This window comes from Astatotilapia calliptera, chromosome 6 (assembly GCF_964374335.1).
Source record: "Astatotilapia calliptera chromosome 6, fAstCal68.1, whole genome shotgun sequence".
Taxonomy (NCBI): Eukaryota; Metazoa; Chordata; class Actinopteri; order Cichliformes; family Cichlidae; genus Astatotilapia; species Astatotilapia calliptera.
The window spans coordinates 3,306,976-3,329,492 of NC_137427.1; the positions used below are offsets into that span (position 1 = coordinate 3,306,976).

Consider the following 22,517-nt stretch of genomic DNA (forward strand, 5'->3'; position numbering starts at 1 on the left):
AACTTTAGTTTTCTTCTTTTTTTGGTTGGCTATTCCTGGCCAACCATGCTATACCCCTCTCATCCCTTTCCTTCTGATTTGAGATTGCGGTGGAGAGGAAGAGGAGCTGCTGCATCCTGGATATGGGAGCTATCTGAGAGGGAAGACATGACCCAGATATGTCTGCTAGCTAGCTACCTAGCCTTGGTGTTTCAAACTGCTAGAACTGCAGCTTTCCTCTGCAGTGGCTGCATTGTGATCCCAATGCCAGAGGAAGGAGGAGGTAGGCTGTGTGGGTTATTGACCAGGGGAGGGCTGGTGCAGGACAGATGTCTCGCTGTGGGGAATCACCTGTTTGCGTGTGTGGATGTGGACGTCCTGAGCTGCTGGGCAGGGCAGTGGGTGCGGTGTGAGGCGGACATGGGAAACTGGGTTAAATTCCAGGCATTCTCCTACATCTGAAGCCGCACTGTTTCTGGTTTGTCTTTTCTACAACTTATCTTACATCTTGTGTGTGTGAGCGAGTCCTTTGCCAAGCCTACTGGCTATGGAAAAACAATTTAACTGGATTTAATTTGTTGCCCCCCTCCTCCTCCCCACCCACCCACTCCTCCTCCTTCCTCTTCCCTCCTTCCCCACAGTTATTTCTTACGTCTGGGAGGTTGGGGGAATTCAGCTTGTTTAGTAACTCCGTGCAGAGTCTGATGTAGCTTTGGAGGTTAGACAGGCCCGGTTTCATGGCAGCTTAAAGGCCTCGAATCATGTTGGCATCATCACGAGAGAGTAAACAATTCCCAACTGATTTAGAAGAACGTTTTCCAGGACACATCAGAAACCGATGTAGAAGTGTCACTCGTATCCTGGTTGCCTTTAGATCACTCTGGGCTCTTTGCTCTAAAGGGTTAATAAGGCACAATGAAACCAGTTGCCTAGAGCCCTGACTACTTTTTTCCATTCTTGCTGGAAAGTTTCCAGTGCTATTTATATGAAACCTCAGGCCCCACAATCAAGCAACCCACTTGGCCGGGATCAAGTATTATCCATTATCCCGAAATTCAGCTTCACTCAAAGAGTACTGCATTAAAAAACCATCAGAAATGGCAGAGACATGCTGGAATCGGTGGTCCGTATCATCTCTGTGGACACAGAACTATCTGCAGCGAACAAGTAGGCAACATGTACAAGCAGCACCGGAGAAATCAATCCACATGACCTAACGACTGTTGTATAACCAAAGAAAATACAGCACATCTAATCTGCCCCGGATCTGATAGATGTGTAGTAAAAGACCAGATATGTGAAGAGAACCAAACTGGGTTTTTTTTATTCTTTTCAAATCCATGTTCACAGGGGCCGATGTTTAGTTTTGACCATAATATCATCATATTTTAAAGTAAGATTAATACCGGTATTATTTACAGAAGCCTTGAAGGCGTAGTCAAAGTGTTCGGCTCTGTGTGAGTGAGTGGTTTAAGTGAAAACTACAACTTAAGAACTCTATACTACTATTATTGTTCAATTTTCTGTGAGTATAAGCTGTTTAATGTGGTCTTATTAAAACACAATCCCAGGAGAGGGCAGTCAACGACACAACTGAACCCATCAAACATCTGCAGCTTATCAGGAGACACAAACACACAAATACAGTGCATGGTTGCTCTTTTATTCACACTTTAATAAAGGTTTCTAATAAAAGATGGATTTGCCTTTCCTTGTTTCTGTCACATATTCACTGTTACAACACTGTACATGTATGTACTGTATCTGTACATGGTAAACATGGTAAACACGTCCAAAGTTAAAAACTGTGTGGCTCAGAGGATGAAATTTGGATCAGTTTTGCGCTGTCTTCTTTTTATGAGGGGCAGTCAATCAGAAGACAGTTGGGTTGCAGGGGGGAGGAGCCAAACTGAATGTGTGCTGTGTTGTAGCTTTTGGCTCATCGTTAGCTAGCACCCTTGTATCCAGGGGTGAGGTATAAAATATGAATCCCTGTAGAGTTACTATAGATACAAAAAAAACCCCACACCTTTAAAACAGGTGATAAATTCTGTGGTAAAGTTGGAGAATTAACACGCGAGTCTGTGGGGACCCACTCACTTTCAGCCGGCCTCATGTGGCCATCAGAGGACCTGCAGCCTTGGTGGCCACTGCCTGTTTTCCACTTAGATCATTAGTTCAGACTGCAGGATACACACCTGCAGTGTGTGTCGGCTCCTGGACAGATGTGCATCTATCTCGTGGGCGTAACTTTTATAGTGGGCGTGTCCGGATGTCCTGATGTCAGCTGCTGAATTCATGGTAACTGTGACATCTTTGATATTGAACACATTTGAAACAAAAAGAATGCGTTAAGGTTCCAGTTTACTCACAAATATCGAGCCTGTGCTCATAAAAAAGGTTAATTTTTATTTTTCGTATGTTTTTCACAGAATCAGGATAAAAGCTGATTTTGGACCGAGTGTCAGTGCCGTCACTGCGCCCCCCTCCTCTTCCTCCTCCTCCTCTCAGCAGACGGACGCATCCATGGAGATCCTGTGCAGCCTTCCTCAGCATTACCACTTCCAAAACCACATTCCAACATGACATAAGAAGACAGACCGGCTTTTCTAAGCAGCAGCTCGAAGCCTTTTGGTCCGTTTCTTTCTTTCCTTTCTTTTTCTTTTCCTCAGCATCCCATTAGCGGTGCCAATCTTAACTTTCTGCCCGCTTCCTCTCTCACTTCTTTACCCGTCTCCGGGAGAGAAGTCAGTTCCCCGGGAATTAAAGGAGGTCGTTGGGTTTTCTTCTTTTCCTTTTCGCTTCTTTTTGGTACTTCTTGGATGCGCATGGATGTGGCAGCAGCGGAAGCGGGGACGTCTCTGCCGGGTATCCGACTCCGGAATCGGGCGAAGCAAGTGATGCCGAATCAGAAGAAGGTGAAAGCGCGGCGGAAACGGCGAAAGGAGCTGGTTTTAATCCAGATCTGCTTGTTCGGCGGTTTGCTCCTGGTCGTTAAAGGGTTTTCCTCCTTAGCGGAAAATTCAGGTGAGAAATCAGCGTTTGCTGAATTCGCCCTCAGCGATACAGCCTTCTCTTTTACTTCCTCCACGTGTTTGCCTTTTATTTCCTCCCCCTTTCTCCATCTAACACAGAATTTAAACACGGCATCGCGGAAACTGTAGAAATGTACAGTGTTGTAAATATTGTGTGTGTTTTTTTACAAAACAGACACTTTATTGCTGGCTGCATTCCATTTGGTCAACAATCAGGAAACGAGGGGTGAATGAGTAGCGAAGTGAAACCTGCTAATAACTGTAATAATGATACAAGAAACAGAGAAGTAGAAATAACTGTAATGTTCAAATGTCGAATTGCTCCATGTTGTTAATATTCCTCTAACTTAGCAACTGTACCCAAACGTCATCACCCATGCGGTACAGTGCCGTATAATGCGCACTCGTGTGAGCTTCAACTATGGGAAACTATTCATGGCTGAGGAATGCAGAGGATCCTGCGTGTTCAGGTGTTTCAGCTGCAGACAGGGAAATGAGGGCAGCGAGCCCCAGGGTATATAAGCCCGCCTGCACCTCTCCAGGTTACTGCAAATGGTTATCAATCAGCCAGCCATTCCTTATTACAGACTCTGCGGTGGAGATGTTAAAAGAAGAGTCGTATAAAATAAAAGCACAGGAAGAAAGACGCGTTCATATGTAAAAGTCACCTTCCTACATAAAAGTGTGCAGTGTCTCTGCGGCTCAGTTTGGTAACGTGTGGCACCAAATCTTAAACTTGATAACCTCACAATTAAAGAACAGCCTGGAAATAAAATGATTAAAACTGCTTTAACTTCTGCAGCTACAAAGCGCTGAACCACCCCAGTCTCTTCAGTAAAATTCTCATTAGAAGTATCATACTTGAAGTCTTTGGAAACTTGCGCATATATCAAGTTAGCTTTAACTCACAGACACAAAGATCCTTATGAAACACTTCAAAACAGGGAAATCTGAGACGCCTCCTTTTGTTCTGCAAATCATGACAATACTTTTACAGGTGTTTTATGTAATATCAGCTTGCACACAATAAACAGTCTGCATACATAATATGGTTCACTGGATATTACTGATGTGGTTTGATAGGATTTCTTTTTGCTGAAATGATTTGCAGCAGCACAACATCTGCACGCCTCGACTTGATGCCTGCATGTTCCTCCTCTGTTTTTGTCTGTGTGACTCAGCTAAAGTGAGAAGTATTTATCACTTTCTGTGGACAGAAGGTCTTCGTGAATATTCATACGCTCGTGATTTGTGCATCATCGGTCCTTCCTCCCCACTGTGTTACACGCAAAAGCAGCTCTGCGAGAACAAGAGGCGACACGTTTAATGCATCTACCCTGTCCTGCTGTGTTCATGTTAACTCTTAATCAGCGCACTGGAATATCAATTAAAGTTGATTATTTATGATGCGCCTAATGAAGTTCTGCCAATTTAAGCTTGGTGTTGTGGCTCCGCAAGTGGAGCACTCACCGCCTTAATCATTCCCGCGCTTCCCTTCTTATTCCTCTCCTTCTTCTTCTTCTCCCGGTGCAAGATGGTAAAAGATACGGAGGGTGGGAGGAAGATTGCACCGCTGACACGCACACCTCAGAAAGGCCATAGTGCTTCTGCTGAGCTCTGTGAAGTATGAAATTAATTCATTGGTGTTGCTGCTTTCTTGAAGAATGTGCAGATGTAGCCACAGTGGGAGCCCCCACATTGTGCACTGTTGCTCCACCCGCCCAGAGGATTTAGTTTTGGAAAATCATGAAATTCCCCTTCAATGTATGAATTGTGGGAGATAAAGGGTAGAGGTGGAGGAGAAGGAGGAAGCACCAAATTGACACATCTGTGGAGCTCTGCTCCAGCTGTTGACTATCCTAACATTACATAAAGAATCAAACTTTAATGTGGCAAAGAATGCAGAACAGGGCATTAAAAATAAATCAAAATGCTTGACATGCACTTTGCTATCTGCAACATCTCTGCTAAACTAACAGCTTAAAGGAATACAGCCGAGTCCATGTATGTAAACATGGAAATGAGGAAAGTTTTAGGATTTAGATCCAGAGCAGGATGATGATCAACGGTGAGCACGCCATCTTTACAAAATGATGTCAGTGAAAATGAAAGGAGGATGTGTCCATGAGGTCTCAGAGGATTGCTTCTAAACCACTTCTGAGGAGAAAACAAGCAAATTTCACAGCATTTCATGGAGGATAGTGGAGAAAAGTCTTCTTTACCGATAAATTAAACTTAGAGATTAGTGTCAGTGTGATAAAGGTGTATGTAGGGAGACTAACAGGAGATACTGCAGTGGATTAAACCCTCAGTAACCAGTGTTGGGCAAGTTACTTTGAAAAAGTAATTAATTATAGTTACTAGTTACTTCTTCAGAAAAAGTAAATGAGTTAATTACTTGAAAAGTAACTCAGTTACTAATTACTTTTAGAATCTTGTAACTATTGCGTTACTTTAAAAAAATGTTTAACCCTCTGGAGTCCAGGGTATAATTGGCCATTTTTAACTACTTTTGAATTGTACCTCTATATTTCACCCTTAAAAACTATTTCCTTTGCCTTGTTTGGTATCATCCTTTTCAGCACAACCTCACGTGTCTGAATTTAAAGTTATGTTTTCATTTTGACATACTGTATTAACACAATTGATCTAAAATCAGACAAAAAACATAAAATCCGAGTAGAAAAAGTTATATTTTTTACTGTAACAACCATAAACATGTTTATTGAATCATATTTTATAACTTTAAATGCAAATATAAATTGTCAATTTTAAAATCATACGCACACAAAGTTATTTGCAGCCATTTACCTTTTACCCTCTTGTTTCTTTTTTCAGGTGTTCTGCATTAAATAAGTAACACAAATTATCTGTGCCACTCCAAAAGAAATAATTTCTGTCCACTATAAAGGAAACATCACAGCCTGATACCTGCAGGTCTGACAGCAGCAGGTGTATCACTCCTGTTTCTACCTGGAGACAGCAGTCGCCCCATTGTTCTGACAACACAAAACTATCCACAACACTACACGCTAACTACACAAGACAACACATTAACTACACACTCCAAACACGCTAAACATCACAAATCTCTCACATCTCCAAACTTGCTCTCTCTCTTTTTCTGCTCTCTCTCTCTCTCTCTCTCTCTCTCTCTTTTTCTGCTCTCTCTCTCTCTCTCTCTCTCTCTCTCTCTCTCTCTCTCTCTCTCTCTCTCTTTTTCTGCTCTCTCTCTCCATCACTCCTAAAACTTCCCCCTCTTCCTAAACAACCAAATGTCATGTCGCTATATCATTTTTTGATTGGTCGACATGGTGCATTTTTCCACCAACACCAACAGGCTGTTTTTTGTTTTGTTTTTTTATTTTTTGCTCATAAGCAGAGAGGTCTCGCTGCGCTGTCCTTAGACAGTAAACGTGACGAAACTATTGAGGAAAAAACGTCGCGTATATATTATTTATCATGACTTTGGTTTTACGTGGCCTATCAACACAGTTTATAAACTGGTATATATCACCTTGTTGCTTTGTCATCTTGAAGTGGTCATGTGATTGGCTTACCACGACTACTTTATTCATCATCAGTCAAACAGCAGCACTCATGCGATTGTTTTGCTCCCTGAGCTCCAGGTGTTGTGGGAAAAAGTGATCGTGGGGCAGAAAGTGATTGCGGTAAACTGAAGACGGCTTCAACCATCTGTTTGTTGAAAAGTAGTAACGCCACGGCACTGCATTTTCTTGTTAGTAACGAAAAGGGCGTTGTAACGATAGAAATAGTAATTAGTTAGATTACTCGTTACTGAAAAAAGTAACGCAATTAGTAACGCTGTTACTTGTAACGCTGTTATTCCCATCACTCCCAGTAACACATGTGCCTGACCAAGGAGAAGCTGCACTTCAGAGACATGCTCAATCCTTTGATCTGCATCTTTATGGACAAGTAAAAGATTCCTGACAGGAGAGAAGCCTCCCGGAGCAATGTCCGATGATGGGATAACAGTTATAAAATGGAATCCATTCAGCTCAAGTGATGACGCTTTTAAAGGAAAAATGGGAAGAAAAAATAAAAGTTTTGTATATTTTCCAGTGATTTAACATGCCAATCAAATTCTAAAGCCAGTTATCAGTTGTAATGAAAGAAATACTCATAAAATAAGGAACCTTAATGTACATTTACTGGTATAATAATGAATTGTGTCCTGATAGATTCAACTGGATACAGGGATAGAGGGAGTCTTCTTCACACAAAGGTTAGCCTTGGAGTTCCACAGGGTTCAGTGCTGGGACCACTGCTGTTTACATTAAACATGCTTCCCTTGGGTAATGTTATTTGGGGGGAAAAAGCTGCACGTCTTACGAGTCACAGAGGCCTCTAATTCCTATTTTTCCAATTTTCCTCTACTTTTCTATTTCTAAATTCAGACAAACTGAGATTTTTGTATGTGGCTTTTAAAATCGTACAAACATGGTGTCTGGATGGCATTACCTTGGCCTCCAGTAACACTGTGAGGAATCTTGGAGTCCAGGATATGTCCATCAACACACGCATTAAACAAATATGTAGGACCGCTTTCTTCCATCTGCTCAACATTGCTAAAATTAGAAACATCCTGTCTCCGAGTGATGCTGAAAATCTAGTTTTGTATGTTTGTTTCTTCCACACTGAGCTTTTATTTTATTTTTTTGTTCCATCCACCTATTGTGCAAATAATTAAAGAATGCATGTAAGTGTTGGACTTGGAACTTCAGTGTGGTTCTTGAATTTAGAACCTAGATGTGTTAGACTTAATGTGATTACAGTTTGGGAAATGTTACACCCAAGACTGCTTATACCTCACTTTCACTCCCAGCACCAGGCTAATGGGTTGGAAATGGAGTGAAAGTGGGTACAGAGAGGATACAGACTGGAGACAGACACGACAACAACACGATCTCCCATTGACTCCTATATCCAAATTTGCATTATCAGTTAACCAGGAAGCGTGTCTGTGGACTGTGGAGACCATGCAGACTCCACACCAAGGTTATAATAGTTAATTAACATGAAACTAGAAAACTAAAGCTAAACGTGAGAGAATCTTTTTAATTACCTGAAATAAAAGTTAAATGAAATGTAAGAAAACAGTAAAAGTAACAAAAAAATATTTTACACTAAGCTAAAATTTGTCAACATGGCCTGCATGAAGATGCTTTGGTGCACTTGTTTCAAAACTATAAGAGCTCACTTTGCAAAATCAACACTTTATGCCGTTTTTTTCCTCCAGCCATGTCCAGTATATGTTCAAGCCTGTCTTATGTTTTTGCATGCAGCTGCCTGCCCCTGTATGTCATTTTTGCATTGTAGCACCTTCTAATATGTGTCAAATGGACATCTTGGAGTCTGACTAGCACGAGGAGCAACCTTACACAGTATATTATACAATGAACTTCAAGGTTTTTTAGAAGCAGCTAAATTTCCTTAGTGACAAAAGTTCAGTAATTTGTATCTGGATGTTGCACTGAACCCTCCCATCACTCTCTTTTGTCTCCATTCAGGTTTTGATGTCTCCAGCCACAGCAGCGAGGACCAGGAGAGGTGGATCGGAAGGAGGCTGCTGCAGGACACGGACAACAACAGCAGCGAGGAGACAGATTTACAAAAAGGAACAAAGAACTGCACTCCTCCAGGTAAGACAAGATGAAAGAAAGAGGACACCCAAGTGCGCTCCCCCCTCCCTCTCTCCCCACTTTCTTCTTCCCCAGAACAAAGAGAGGGAGACCAAACCATCCTCACCACTCCCTGTCCCTTCTGCCCACCCCCACATTTTGACTTCCTAATGTGGGGTAACCCAAATTGTGAGGTCAGATGATTTCCCACGAGTGCACGCAGCAGCAGGCGGTGACATTCTGGCTGCCTCAGCGGTTTTCACACTCAGCCTTCGTCACATTTTTTTAGGATCCTGCAGATTTCATTCTCACTCCCTGCACCTAGCTTCCCCTCTCTGTCTCACACCGACTCTCTGTCATTCTTTCCCTTCTTTTTCCCCTCACATTTTTTTTTCCTGGCAGATTTTAAAAGGCAGAAAAAAAAAAACCCTGTTTCCACGGCAACCTTTTTGTCCCGTCATCGTCGAACATGTGAGGATGCTTCGTTTGTGAAGTTTCAAGTCACTTTTGCAAGGCTAGAAATCAGCCACTTGTAATTAGTTTTTCGGCATCACATTAAACTGATTGGAGAAACTAAAGTAGCTGAAAAACTGCAGTTCCTCTAATGGCCACTTGAGGCCGACTCTAACAGTGGGTCAGTCCCCATAGACCCCACATGTTAAAATCCTCCTTTACAGCAGCTTTGAGTTGCCACTTTGTGACAGCTGTATCTCACCTATTTAAGACCACAATGAACCCGTGCGTAGATGTTGTTGACACAGACAGCTGGGGGCCATCTTCTACACTTCAACTCTGCTTTTTGGAGTTACTGAAGAGGGTTTGTGATGTTGGTGCCTTTTAGATATTTATTAACATGACAAGTAAAATGGCTTTTTGTGCAGTGCAGACTGTCCAAGAAGTCTGTGATCCTGTTTTGATGAGTGAAATTCTACTATTTTAATTGTCCATTAGCAGGTATCTGTGTGATTCACATATACGCTCTATGGACAAGTCGACAGCTTTCATGCAAACTATGTGTGACCATGACAACCTGCTAGTGACTAAGGACTAATCACAAGGAGGGTGTTGGTATGACACTGTATACCTCCTTGCAACCAATTTCATGTTAGAGCCTGGCAGCAACCTCCAGCAACTGGTCAGGTGATACACATGTTTCTCTAGTGGCCGGTGGTTTCCAGGGGGTCCCTGACCAGTCTCTAGGACTGTGTAACGGGACCTTAACACTTAATAATAATTTATCCTTTTTTACCATAGAGGGGATAAATATTTCTATATCTAAGCTAAAGAATTAAAGCTAAAAGTTTGAGGCATGGAAACATTGACGAAAGGTGAATGGTGACACAGATGGCAGTAGCTGCTAGCTGTCTGCTAGGTTTTACCTCAGCTACTTGGAGTCACCGAACCAGATCTGTGGACTGTGTTTGTGCTGTTGGTGCCTTTTGAATCATTTTGCAGGAATGTGGCTTCCTGTCGGGTTAGTTATATCAGAAATATGTTCTCTAACGAGGCTAGCAATTAGACTGTTTTTATCCAACAAACTGTCTAATGAAGCGTGCAACACTGCAGCATCCAGCATGCTAAAAATGGGAATTTGACTACAGCCATCTTTCATATACAGTCTGTGGGTGTAATGCATCCTTAGGCAACCTTGTAGTCTCACCATCAGCTTCTCTGTTGCTATTTTTAAAAGTAAATGGACTGAAATGAGACGTTCGGTGCTGCTATAAGTGATGTGGAGAAAGGTGACATTTGTCTCTTACCTTGAGCGGAGACGATTGTCCTCCCTTCAGAGGGTGAGGCGGTCCTTGGTGAGCTCGTTAAGCAAAATGGCCATCATCAATCTCCTTTCTCACCCTCTCAAGGTCGTCACTGTCATCTATAAAGAGAGCCGAGGTCAAGGTTCAACTTATTCCCTTCTCCTGCTGATTATACTGTAGCTGTTCTCCTCTCTCTGCTAAATTTAAAGCTCACGCTCCGGTGGCTTCAGCCCCCAGATTCCTCCTGAGGACAGCAAGGTTTTTGCTAAATAACCTCTATTTTATGAAAGTCTTGCGCCATTCTAGTCATTTCTGCTTGAATCTGGATTAAGGCACATTTGGCGTACTCGTATGAGAACTTGTTGAGTCATCCTACATCTGACCTCTGAGTGGAAATTGTTGGCGTGTTTTTGAAAAGTGCAGGATGTGTAGAAGAAGTAGAGAAAGCAGTACATGTTTGTATTTTATGATGTATTTTATGTAGATCAGTGACATAGTAAGTAGGGATATGAAGGAGACTTATTTAGTACGCTGTCATGGATGAAGCTGTAGTTTGTGTCCAATCGCAGACCTGCTATTATTGTTCACTGTAGTGAATCATAAGGAATCTCCAAAGAGGACACACCATGTTATTAGCGGTGGGGCGTCGTGCTGTACCTGTGATGTATGTGAAAATAGTCCGCTGAAGGATAAGACGTCTGGCGAATGGCCTCAAGAGTTCACGAGGCTAGCAGTTCATGGTTGCATTAGCATGAAAAACCAGAATCTTCGCCAACTATCGGTGGTCAATTCACACTCTAGGAAATGAAAGCAGCACGTTTTGATGAATAGAAGAATGCAGACTGATGTTAGCCACTTCTGGCACTTATAAATCTGTTACATTAGAAAATTGTTCTGCAGCCCAGATGTGGCTGCTACAACACACCTGACATCTGGCCCATGTTGGGTGGACCTGTGGATGAGGTAAGCCAGCCAGACACATGACTCAAAGTAGTCTGTAAAGGCCCATAGATAAGTATAACTAACTATATCTGCAGGCAGTGCTTGGGCCAAAAAGCCCATAGCTATCTTAGTACTAAGGAGGAGGTGATCACAACCACTCAAGATAATGTTTGTGATTCCAAGTGCCTATCAGAAGCAGCTCATATACAGTAAATTACTGCTCACCTAGCATTCTGGTGGTGGTGGGGGGTAAACAGTCCCAGGAAACAGGATTTCAGTGCAGATGTGAGGTCTCTAATCAGTTCTTATACCAAGCACTTTCTTAAAATGCTTGGTACATCCTTCTCATTCCGTTGTTATACTCCACACCTGAGCCAGTCGTTATAGTGACAGAGCCCGGTCCAGGATCTGAACACAGCTTGATCTTAGTAAGGGGATGCGCCACATGAGTTAGGGTTAGTTAGTTAGCTTGAACATGTTGCCATAACTCCACCACCATGTCTCCCTTGACTGATCTCGACAGCCCTACCAAGGAGTTGAAGCAGCACTCCAGATGTTAGCAGGCCTTCCAAACTGGGAAATCTGTCTCATGTTGCTCACCCATTCTTTCTGCTGTTTGTCTTCTGATCCAGGAAGACCGTTTACCTTTCTGCTTTTCCTTCAGAACAAATATAGCACCATTAACGAAGAGACCCTAGCATTGCACTGTGCAGTATTTTGATTTGTACAGTGCTGCACACACCTCTTTTTCTTCACATTTCCTTGGAAAATATTAAATGAGTGCTGCACGCTGTGAACTCTCTTGGGCAGCTCTTGTAATTTCTGTTAGTAGTCTTCAGGAATAGTTCTCCGGGTTTCTTGAAATCTCTTCTTTGAATTCTTTATCTTCTGTCAGGATGATTCAACACAATAATGTTAATGTCCGGGCTCTGGGGAAGTTTTTTTCTGTTAGTGTGTTTGGGATCAATCAGCCAGCTTTCACCACATGTTGGTTCAGAATCTGACTTTTCTGTGTTCACAATTCCTTTAATTTTGAAAAGATCTCCAACATCACTGGCTGACATTCAGCCTCAAACGTGACAGAGCCTCCACCGTGTTTACAGACGCCTGTAGACGGTCACTGTTGTACCTCTCTCCTGACCAAATCTCACTCCACTGATTTTAAGTCTAGTTCTTATGTCATTTGGGATACCTCCGGCTTTTCTCCGTTTCCTTTCCTGAAAAATGACTTCTTGAAAGCCACCCTGTCATTGATGATTGATTTCTGATGAGTCTCTATTGAACAGTAGATGGATCAGTAGCTAGATTTGCTGCTATTTCTCCAGAAGATGGCTTTCAGATATTGTTGATCTGTAGTAGGTAGTTTTTAAACTTGATGCGTCTTCTTTTGTAGGCCACTTGTCCAATTAGACATTTTTTGTGATGTTTATGTGTGGACACAAAACTGATTCAATCCTCTGAAATCCTCTGAAAATGGTCAGGTACAAGGAGTTGAGTGAAAATGAGTGAAAAAGTAGACAATGTCTAAAGTAAAGATCTTCAGAAAGCTGAAAAACTATTGTTCAAGACCAGTTTAAGAAATAAAGAAAGTCTGGCTCCTTGGAATTAAAATATAAAGTTGTGAACGGGGGTGCAAAATACAGTATGTTAGCTCCTCTTTGCAACCTGTTGTTGTTTAACAGAGATTAGTGTGCTGCACCAACATTATCCCAAATTACAACTTAGACATCCATCTCACAAATGGTCAGGAAAATCTGGTTCCTGATAGGTTGGGCTCCACTAAAAACAGCCTGCTGTGGAAAATGGTTTACAGTTTCCAAGAAGTGAATTTAGACCCGTGTCAATGTGATGGAAATGCACTCAGTTCCTTGTCTCTGGGTAAAGTTCCTGTGGTGGAAACTGGGCTCTTCATAACTTGCATAGTCTCACATCAAAAGCAAAAATTTCAGCATTTCTGAGGATGAAAAGCAGCTGGTGTTTCCATCCATGTCATTGTGCAACTTTTAATTTACTATCGGGACTGGTTTTATTAACTTCCACTCAAACGGCTAATCAAGTGATCAGCTGGTTTCGTGTGGGATCGTGTAGCAGCTTGCACATGCATTTGTGCACAGCAGAGTGTGTGTGTGAGTTATTTCCACAGCTTGCCACAGTGTACAGCACAAGGCTGGCTGATGAGGAAGTATCCCAACATGAGCTCTGTGTTCTGGGAGGATGCAGCGCGGCAGAGGCACTGACTGATTGTTGCCTGAAATTAGAGACCTGCTGATCAAGTGCTCGAAAGATGATGGAGAGAGAGCGAGAGAGGCCCTCATTTGCTAATTTCCCCTTCCAGCCACACATGAAACAAGCTATCATACTCGTCATTACTTCTCTCTTCGTGATTTTAATTACGAGGACCCCGCTGCTTCTTTTTATTTCAGGCACTTGTTTATGCCTTCTTTCCATCACCACGCCATTTTTTAGTCAAGGGGAAAAAGAAAGGGAAGCACAGCCAGTGGCTGGTAGTAACGTTTGAGAATAATGTGTCACCTTTGGTAATTATTTCTTTGCCCATTTGATCTTTTTGGCCATGCTCTGAAAATATCAAGGAGAGTTTGCCTAGAAAATGTCTGTAGAGAGGTGGCTGTGTGTTTGCTGTGTAGGTGAGAACGAGCAGTCTTATTTAGAATGAGCCCTCTCTGTGCGGCTCCTGACCTTCCTTTTATCATGAAAAACAAGAGTGTTTCATTTTGGTGACTTTGCTGCCCAGATCCAGCCCTTCCATGCATGAATAATGACAGCCAGTCATTGCTGAGTCACTATTTGATTCAAACTAGTCTCAAACTTGCTTCTTGTTTTGGAGGAAGTATTTAATGGCCATGGACTGCATATAAAAGATGAGTTATTGCTTCCTGGTTTGAAAAGTACCTGAATACTTTCTCATGGCCAGCAGGGATCTATGGGAAACCAGGTTTACTGCTCACTCCAATCTGAGGGCCTCAGGAAACAATTTCCTGATGAGTTTCTGCTAGTCTCCCGTCTTACTGATTAAGATTTTTCGACCTCGTTCTCTTCACATTTGGTTTCCAAACATCACAACAACAAAAAAAGCTTAGCTCAATGCTGTAAGCAGGACCTTACTAACCAATGGCTTATATGGGGTTGTGAAGGTGGCAGTAGGGCTGGGTATCGTCACTGATTTCTAGAATCGATTCAATTCCGATTCACAAGGTCCCGAATCGATTCGATCCACGATTCGATTTAATTCGATTTGATTCGATTCGATTCTGGGAAATTTTGACAGTCAGAAATATTATAATTCAGATCAGTACATTTACATATTTTTGTATCTATTAAAAGGAAGCTGACACACGCAAGACTTTATCAAAGGTGTGAGCATCACAGCAGATGCCTTTGTGTCAAAGTAGCTGAAGATAAAACACAGAAAAACATGAAGGTGATTTTCCTGTTCTGGGATTTTATAAAAATATTCTGCAGTACATCAAAAACGAAAGAAAACCATTAATCAACATATGAACATACCCTCTGAAGTTACAGCGGTTTTATTAGAGACACGGCTAAGCGTTTTGCATTTTGCTTAATTTTAAAAAGTTTAAATTTGTTCAATATTGAACGGCAGAAATTAGGTTTACTTTTCGGAAGTAAGTAAAAGGGAAAAAAAAAAACGTCGGCCGACAGCGCTGTAAACAACGGTAGACTTGTGTGTAACAAGCAAGCGAATAATGCAGAAAAGAGAGAGAGCGAGAGAGAGAGCTGTGCATGAAGTGTGATTTTTATCCTGAAAAGTCAGCAAAAGTCAGAGGGAATTCATGACGATGTTTATGTGAAGCGTGGTTTGGATCTTCTTTTGCTGCTGGTTCGGTCAATATTGTTTGGAGAGAGATCAAACTAACAGCCATATGATCAGCGCAAAAAGGGCGTAAACACACAGCGCGGACCCGCGGATCAGAATCAGCGAGCTGTCGGCTTTCAGCCCCGACCGTCAGCTGAGAAAAGCGACATCTAACTGATCCTGATCCGTCGGCGCTGTGTGTTTACGTCTTTGTGCAGAAGCCGTGCACCTGCTCTCATTTACTGTCTTAGCTGTTTGGTGGTTGTTGAAATTTTGTGATCTTTCACCTGAGATTCTGGCATTTCGGGCAAAATAAATTAATATTAAAAAATCGATTCAGGATTTTAATGAATCGATTTTACGTTATCCAAGCTAGAATCGATTTTAATCGATAAATCGATTATAAAAACCCACCCCTAGGTGGCAGTCAAAGCTGATGTCCAAACATCCCTCAGCCACTTTTTCCAGCTCTTCTAGGGCAACACAAAGACATTCCCAAACCAGCCGAGAAACATAATCTCTCCAGTGTGTCCTGGCATAGCGCTGAGAGGAGGCCCTGCCCGAAACACCTCATCTAAGAGGCGTTCATCCAGAAGACGTTTTGTTCAGATATCCAAACACCTCAATTGCCTCCTTTTGATGTTGATGAATATGGGTTCTACTCAGAGTCCTCCCAAATAACCAAAGCGTATTTCTTCTGCTTGTATCTCCACTCTATTTCTTTGGTAACAGCTCAAGAGCTTAGTTAAGGTTAGGAATGTGGACTGACCAGATTGACACCTTTTTCAAAACCTCAACATCTCAAGGATACTTGCGGGTGAGTGGGAGTTCAACTAGTCAACTAGTGTTTTGGGGTTACTGGAAATACTTTCTCACTTCACTTTTTTAACAGCTCATCCATCCGGATTTAAGTATTAAGTTTGGGGTGTGGCTCCTCTGATTAAATATGGCTCGACATAGGCAGCTGTAGCCTCTACCATGGATAAGACCAGGCAGGATTGAAGGAGGTCTCCACTTAGAGACCATCGAGTACAAAGTGGCTGCATTTTACTTTGATGCCCCTACACCTATAGAGGAAAAGAAGAAAAGTCCACCTTAGAAGAAGTAAATGGGCAACGATTATCCGCAGTAAATCTGAAAAGATGTACGTTTTAAGCTCACGGCCACGAACCCGCACGCTCACATGCACTTCATCATGCAAAAACATCCCCACAGCTTTTCCTTCAGTTTGCAGCACATTGGCAAACAGATTGCTTAATGTAACCCCCCTGAGCATCTCTGTGTACAGTAGCATTGGCTGTGTGATTAGACAGAGCGTCTGGGTACCCCGTACACGTGACTGCTCTCTCCAGGGGTCTTTCCCCGGTGGCTGTTATTAAAGTTCCTCTCCACTCAGCTCAGCTCAGCTTCAACGCAATGCTCCATTTTAGGAAAGGAGGTTGCTATGACTTAATCAGGGCTTCCCTGTGAGAAATGTGCTGTGTGTGTGTAGATGAACTGTTAAGAATAGTATTGATTAATGCGAGGGTGCTGGCCCTGGATTCAGCAGCGAGGAGGAGAGGGTGTGCTGTTTTGCTTAGCGTGTATGTTCACAGATGTGCACATACATACACAGGGGGCTGGAGGATGCCCTCACTTCACGTGGGCATCTTGCAGCTTCCTCCCCACGTGCCAGAGGTAACTGAGTAAGCATCACCACAACACAGCTGATGAATTAATCAAGGCAGAATCCAGTGATTTCTCCTTTAATGTCTAACAAAAGCCCTCCAATCAAAAGCAAAACTGACCCAAAGAGGAGTGATTTCCTCAGAGAAATCCATTGTTAAAATTACATTAATAACTGTGAGTGGGTTGCATATTAACAGTTGCAGATGGAGGCAAAGTTCTTTCATAACTGCCTAATGTGCAGATTGGGAAAGTCATCTTGTCTTGTTATTGCAGGAGCTCCGTGCTCGGGGGAATAAGACCAATCCATCACAGCAATTAGCTGAGCAGAAACTACCCTCCACATCAGCTCCTCCTGGTTCTCCCTCACTCTGCGTCTCCTGCACCTACAAAACTCATCCAACGTTACATTTCATGCTGTTTTCCTCTCACTTTGATTGTGTTCATCCGCTCGCCACGTGTGGAGGAAATCTTACTCCTGCTGAATTATAGAGCTCAGGTTGTTTGCCAGCAGCGAAAGCGACTTGACACACCTTTAAAGATTCATCCTGCTGGTTGTGACTGCGACTGAGCAATGTTGAGGCTGTTTCCTGAGCCACGAACATCCCTCTTTACTGTCGTGCTCCCAAAGCTCCCACGTAAAGTTTTGCTCTGAACAGCACACTGGGTGTACAAATAAACTTCTTACCGAGCTGTTGGTTCTTTGATATGCTTCAGTTGTTAAAGTTTGGGTATTTTGGATAAAAGCTAACAGAAAATAAGAAAAAGTCCTGGACTTGAATCCTGATGTTGTAGTTAAAGTGTTGCTGTTTTACATCCATAGGACGCCAGGAGATTTTTAAGGGTTTTTGGTGCTCTGGGGTAGATCCTGAAGTCACTGCGCATATTACAGATCTCATCTGGCCTATAAAAACCTTGGGATCCATCAAATATACCTGGAAATAGCAGCTGGAGGAAAGGATGTCAGGAATACCATGTTTAGCTGCTGTCGCTGTGGGACTATTGGGATGGATGGATGGAATTCCCTAATAAAGAAAGTACTTCTCCCTCATTTTAAATTGGTGTGACACTAACAAAGACTCGTGGTTTGCAGTAAATTTAAAAACTGACTTCTGTGGAGACAGTTTTGAAGCCAGGCGGCGTGTATGTGCCACACAGCAGCACCTAAAAGATTAAAAGAACAGAGAGTGTTTGATAAGGTGTTTGATTTGCTTTATGGGGATGAATATTTCAATCTGTCAGATTGCCTTTTCTGAGGATGAGCTCTTCACACAGAGATGCCAAGCGACCAGGAGGCTTTGATGATGACTGACAGATCCACGGCTCCCGAATGGTAGAGCTGGCAGTTTCAGCTCTACCAAGGGAAGCATTTGTAAACAGCTAAACTGAATTATTGTCCTACTGAAAGAAAGAGAAGTGATTACACGTAAACATAAATAACAGATGGATGTACAGCTGATTATAAAGTCCTGTCTGTTCATAGCTTTGAAATATCAGCCAGTGAAAACTGTATCTGGTTCCTTACATGTAAAATGCTGGAGATTAACTGCTGATTGAAAGGACGTGTGTGTGTGTGTGTGTCATATCTCCATGTGGCCCAAAAATTGGAAGTTTATTATACTTATGGGGACCAAAATCCTGGTCCCCATAAGTTTGAAGACATTTTTGAGACTCAAAATGTGGCTTTAGTGACGGGGTTACACGTGGTTATGGTTAGGCTTAGAGTAGGGGTTAGGGTTAGGCATTCATTTTTGATGGTTAGGTTTAGGGAAAAAACAGGACATCAGAATATATCGTCAGAAATAAATACATCATTAAAATCATAAGTGTCGACATCATCAGATAAAAGGCTGATGTGCTGCCTCGGACCTTCGTATGGTTACTTGAAAAAGCCTGAACAAGAGTTTAAACAAAGTAAAGTTGTAAAACAGTTCTACCTAAGTCATAGTACAAATGTACTTTTACTATACTATGTACTATATAGTATTATCTACTATACTGTGATCCAAAACCCCCAAATCGCATATACTTAATATACAACTATACATGCATCTAAAGCATAAATAATTCTGATGCACAATCATATAAATATACTGTTTGTTCAATTGGTTAAAATGAATTTATATAAATGACTGTTGCAGCTCAAGATGATCGTAATCAAGGAGATGCTGCTAACTATAAATAATAATACAGTGTGTTATATTTTTGGATTGGTATTTTTAAAATCTACAAAGTAACAAGGAAAGTAGTAAAAAGCAGAATAACATAGAGCAGTAAATGTAGTGAGTTTAAAAGGTCCTATCGCTGCTCTTTCAGGCTTTTGTGACCAAGCCTGAAGTCATTGTGGACCAAGATGAAATATTTTTAACTTGCACAGATGCAGATTGACATCATGTGGCATCAATTCAGTGAAAAAAAGTCTTTGCATAGACTTTGAATGTAAATGTGTTGCACAGAAACTTCACGTCACATTTGTGGTGAATGCACACCAAAGACCCTGCCTTTATTTAGTCTTTCTGGGACTGAAACACAATGAATGAATGATATTTAATGTAAAGGCAGGACTGTAAGGAGCTTGGAAAGAGAACCGACTCTACTTCTTTGAGTTTCTTAAAGACTTTTCATCAGAGAAGCTTCTTCAGTTCTAAAACCAAATGCTGGAGAGTCCCAGGTGTTTAAACCTTAGTGGGAGTTGTCCCTTCACACCAACGACTGTATCTCATCACGTCAGCCAAGGTGTGAAAACCTCAGCAGAGGTTTTGGGTGAAACCTTGCCTCAACCTATAAGGTGATGTATTGTGTCGTAAGCTCCGCCCTCTGTTCAAGGATGGTTGTTCACAGCGGACATAGATGGCCTCTTTCAGTCCTCTTTCAAGCCATCTGTATTATCCATCCAAAATGTGAACATTGGCATCCTGGAAAGAGTGACCTTTATCCTTCAGATGCAGATGCAAAGGTCGCTCTCTTGAGAATGCCAATGTTCAGATTTTAGACGGAGAAGACAGACGGTTTGAAAGAGGACAGAAAGAGGGTGATTTTCAAACTGAGCATCAGAATGGGAAAGAAAGGTGATTTAACTGGATTGCTGTGGTTGTTGGTGCCAGACAAGCTGGTCAGTATTTCATAAACTGCTGATCTGGGGTTTTCTTGCAGAACCATCTCTATGATTTTCAGATAATCGTCCAAAGAAGAGAAAGTATCCTTTTTTTTTTTTTTTTTTTTGAAGAGAAGAGAAGAGAAAGTGTCCAGTAGAATGGCCAAACCGATTCAAGCTGACATGAAAAGCAAAAGTAACACAATTCACACAGCGTCAGCAGAACTGCACAGCACAAGACTGGAAAAAGGTTGCCTAAATAACAGTAAAGAGAATAAAGGAGCTATTGAAGCACGTTTCTAAATACTTAGAGAATTTGATGGCTTCCGTGCAGAAGCTTCTGGGTGGCTTCACTCAGTTAGAAACCCTCCAAAGCAAAGCTGACTAATTTGACCACAGCACATCTAATGCTTTCACTGTGTTTTTTTTAACTACTTGTGAAACTCTACCTGTTTTTATCGAAACCCGGAGCTGGTTTAAAAAACCACAAAGTCCACACAGAAGCGTCCTGGCAGGGTTCAGACCCTTGACCTGTTTCCTTTGAGACAACTGTGCCAACCACTGATCCACCGTGCTGCCTGTTGTGTTATTAAGGCAGAAATGTGCTATAAATTGAAGTAAAGGAGGTAAAACACCACGAGATGCCACATGTAAACTGACTTAAACGTCAATGAGATCAGGACTGCAGAGAGGTTCTGCCTGTCGAAGTGTCCAGCAGTTTACTGAAAACTGTCAAAAGCGATTTCCTTCACGCTTCCTCACAGGCGTGCAAGATGCATTTTGGTGTGAAGCAGTGAACTTGATCTGAGCTTTTGTTTGTTTACAACAAAAATTCCTCAGGGTACCTTTAATATTAGATAACATCTGCCTCCGATGGGAAATGAAGTGACACACATCTGTAATGCAAGACAGTCAATAAAGCAGAGTAATAAAAGAACCCCCAACCAACAGAATATTTACTGTACACTCAGCTGATTGTGCGGTTATGTTAATATACTGTCGAGAAAACCCGGGTGAGTCAGATTGTAATTAAAAATGAATAAAAAGTGTTAAAAAGATTCAAGAAGTGAAGGAAAAGTGCAGACGGTGTAAATGTGAAAGTTATTGGTCTCTAACTTTGGATGCAGTACTGTGTCGCCACAGATGTGAAAAGATTTTCTATTCAAAGCTAAGCTGCCCTCCTGCTGAGGTAATGGGAATGTGGGTACAATCTCCTCCTCCAGTCACTCATAAGAAAAATGTCAGCACAGAACTAAAACTCTTCAGATGTTGTTCTCGTGGTGCCTGCAGGTTTATCGAGAGAGGACGAGGGTTGTGGTGAAGCTGCAAACACGTGTCCCCTCTCCAGTGACTGATCACAGGAGTCAACCTGAATCTCAGAGTCTGTTGCCTTTCGTATGTACGTGTTGTCAGTTACTGTATGAGTGGAGTTTGAATCGCTGCTCTCATTCATCTGATCTAAATGCAGCAGTTTTGCCATTTTTGTTCCACAGAGATGAGTCACGAGGAGGTAAGCTCCAAACAGACTGAACCTAACCAGCTCGCTGGGCCGCCTGTGTTTCCATGGTGATATACACTGTTTAACAGTGAGTCACCGTCAGTATGCCCAAACTTTGCACCGTGTTTGCACGGATTGATCTCGTTGACGTGACATGAAGGGATGACGCTGGAATTGGCTATTTTAGAAACCGCAGGAACCAAAAACTTTCAGCTGGTGCCACCTCAGTGAAGAGATCTTCTGTGCCAGAGCTGATAATTGGCGCCTTCACAGAAACCGCCTTTGAGATTACACCATCATCTTGTGATTTCTTGTTTCATTTTTTTTTTGCATCAGCTTTATACAATACATACTGATAAAAAGTTTCAAGAGCACATCCATGAAATCACAAGCCTTTGTGGATTTCAATATGCCCACAGACAGTTTAAATGGTGGGCGGAGCCACTGTGACATCACCCATTGGTTTGTGAAATGCTGTTTCAAAACCGAGGAGGAGCAAAATCAGCTGATCTCAATGCCGGCCTACGTCAGCTGATGGCTCAGGTGATATGCTTTACCCTGCCTGCAGCTGCTGCACATCTGCAAACCACTTTGCAACCCTACACCCCCTCAGCTGTTCCTATTCATGCTGCTTCAGACTCAGTCAGAAATGTTCTCGCTGCTGGGACGAGCAGGTCCCAGAGCAGACCCACAAAGCCAAATATAAATTACTGCAGCCAATATTCTTTTGATTATAGTGGTCCTGACTGACTTGCAGCTTCATTTCAGCTGTGCTGGCATCGTTTCTAACCGTAATAACAGCTTTGTACTCGCCAAGTTAATCACTGAGATCTGAGAGGACAGTAACAACAAACAAACAAACACGAGCTGCTGGGTTTACTTCAAGAAATCATTTATTTCAGTCCAGTGCAGACTTTTTATCGTAAGGTATGATGGTACAGTGGTGATTTTTGCAGCAGATTAAAACTAAAAAGGTGATTTGTTTCCCAGCTTGTAAAACCTCTGATGTTTTTTTTAACTCTCGTCACTTCATGATGGGCTCTGATGAATTATTGCAAAGGGAACTT

General features: G+C 42.2%; 1 protein-coding gene across 1 annotated transcript in view; it reads left to right on the forward strand.

Moving 5' to 3' along the window:
* The first annotated feature begins 34 nt into the window (after positions 1 to 34).
* The window catches only part of LOC113023569 (sodium/potassium/calcium exchanger 3), a 64,062-nt gene continuing 41,579 nt past the window's right edge, over positions 35 to 22,517 (forward strand). The window contains exons 1-2 of the mRNA XM_080302629.1: positions 35 to 3,006; positions 8,549 to 8,680. Coding sequence (XP_080158755.1) covers positions 2,802 to 3,006; positions 8,549 to 8,680 — 337 coding nt within the window. The 5' untranslated portion in view covers positions 35 to 2,801. The remainder of the gene's footprint in view (positions 3,007 to 8,548; positions 8,681 to 22,517) is intronic.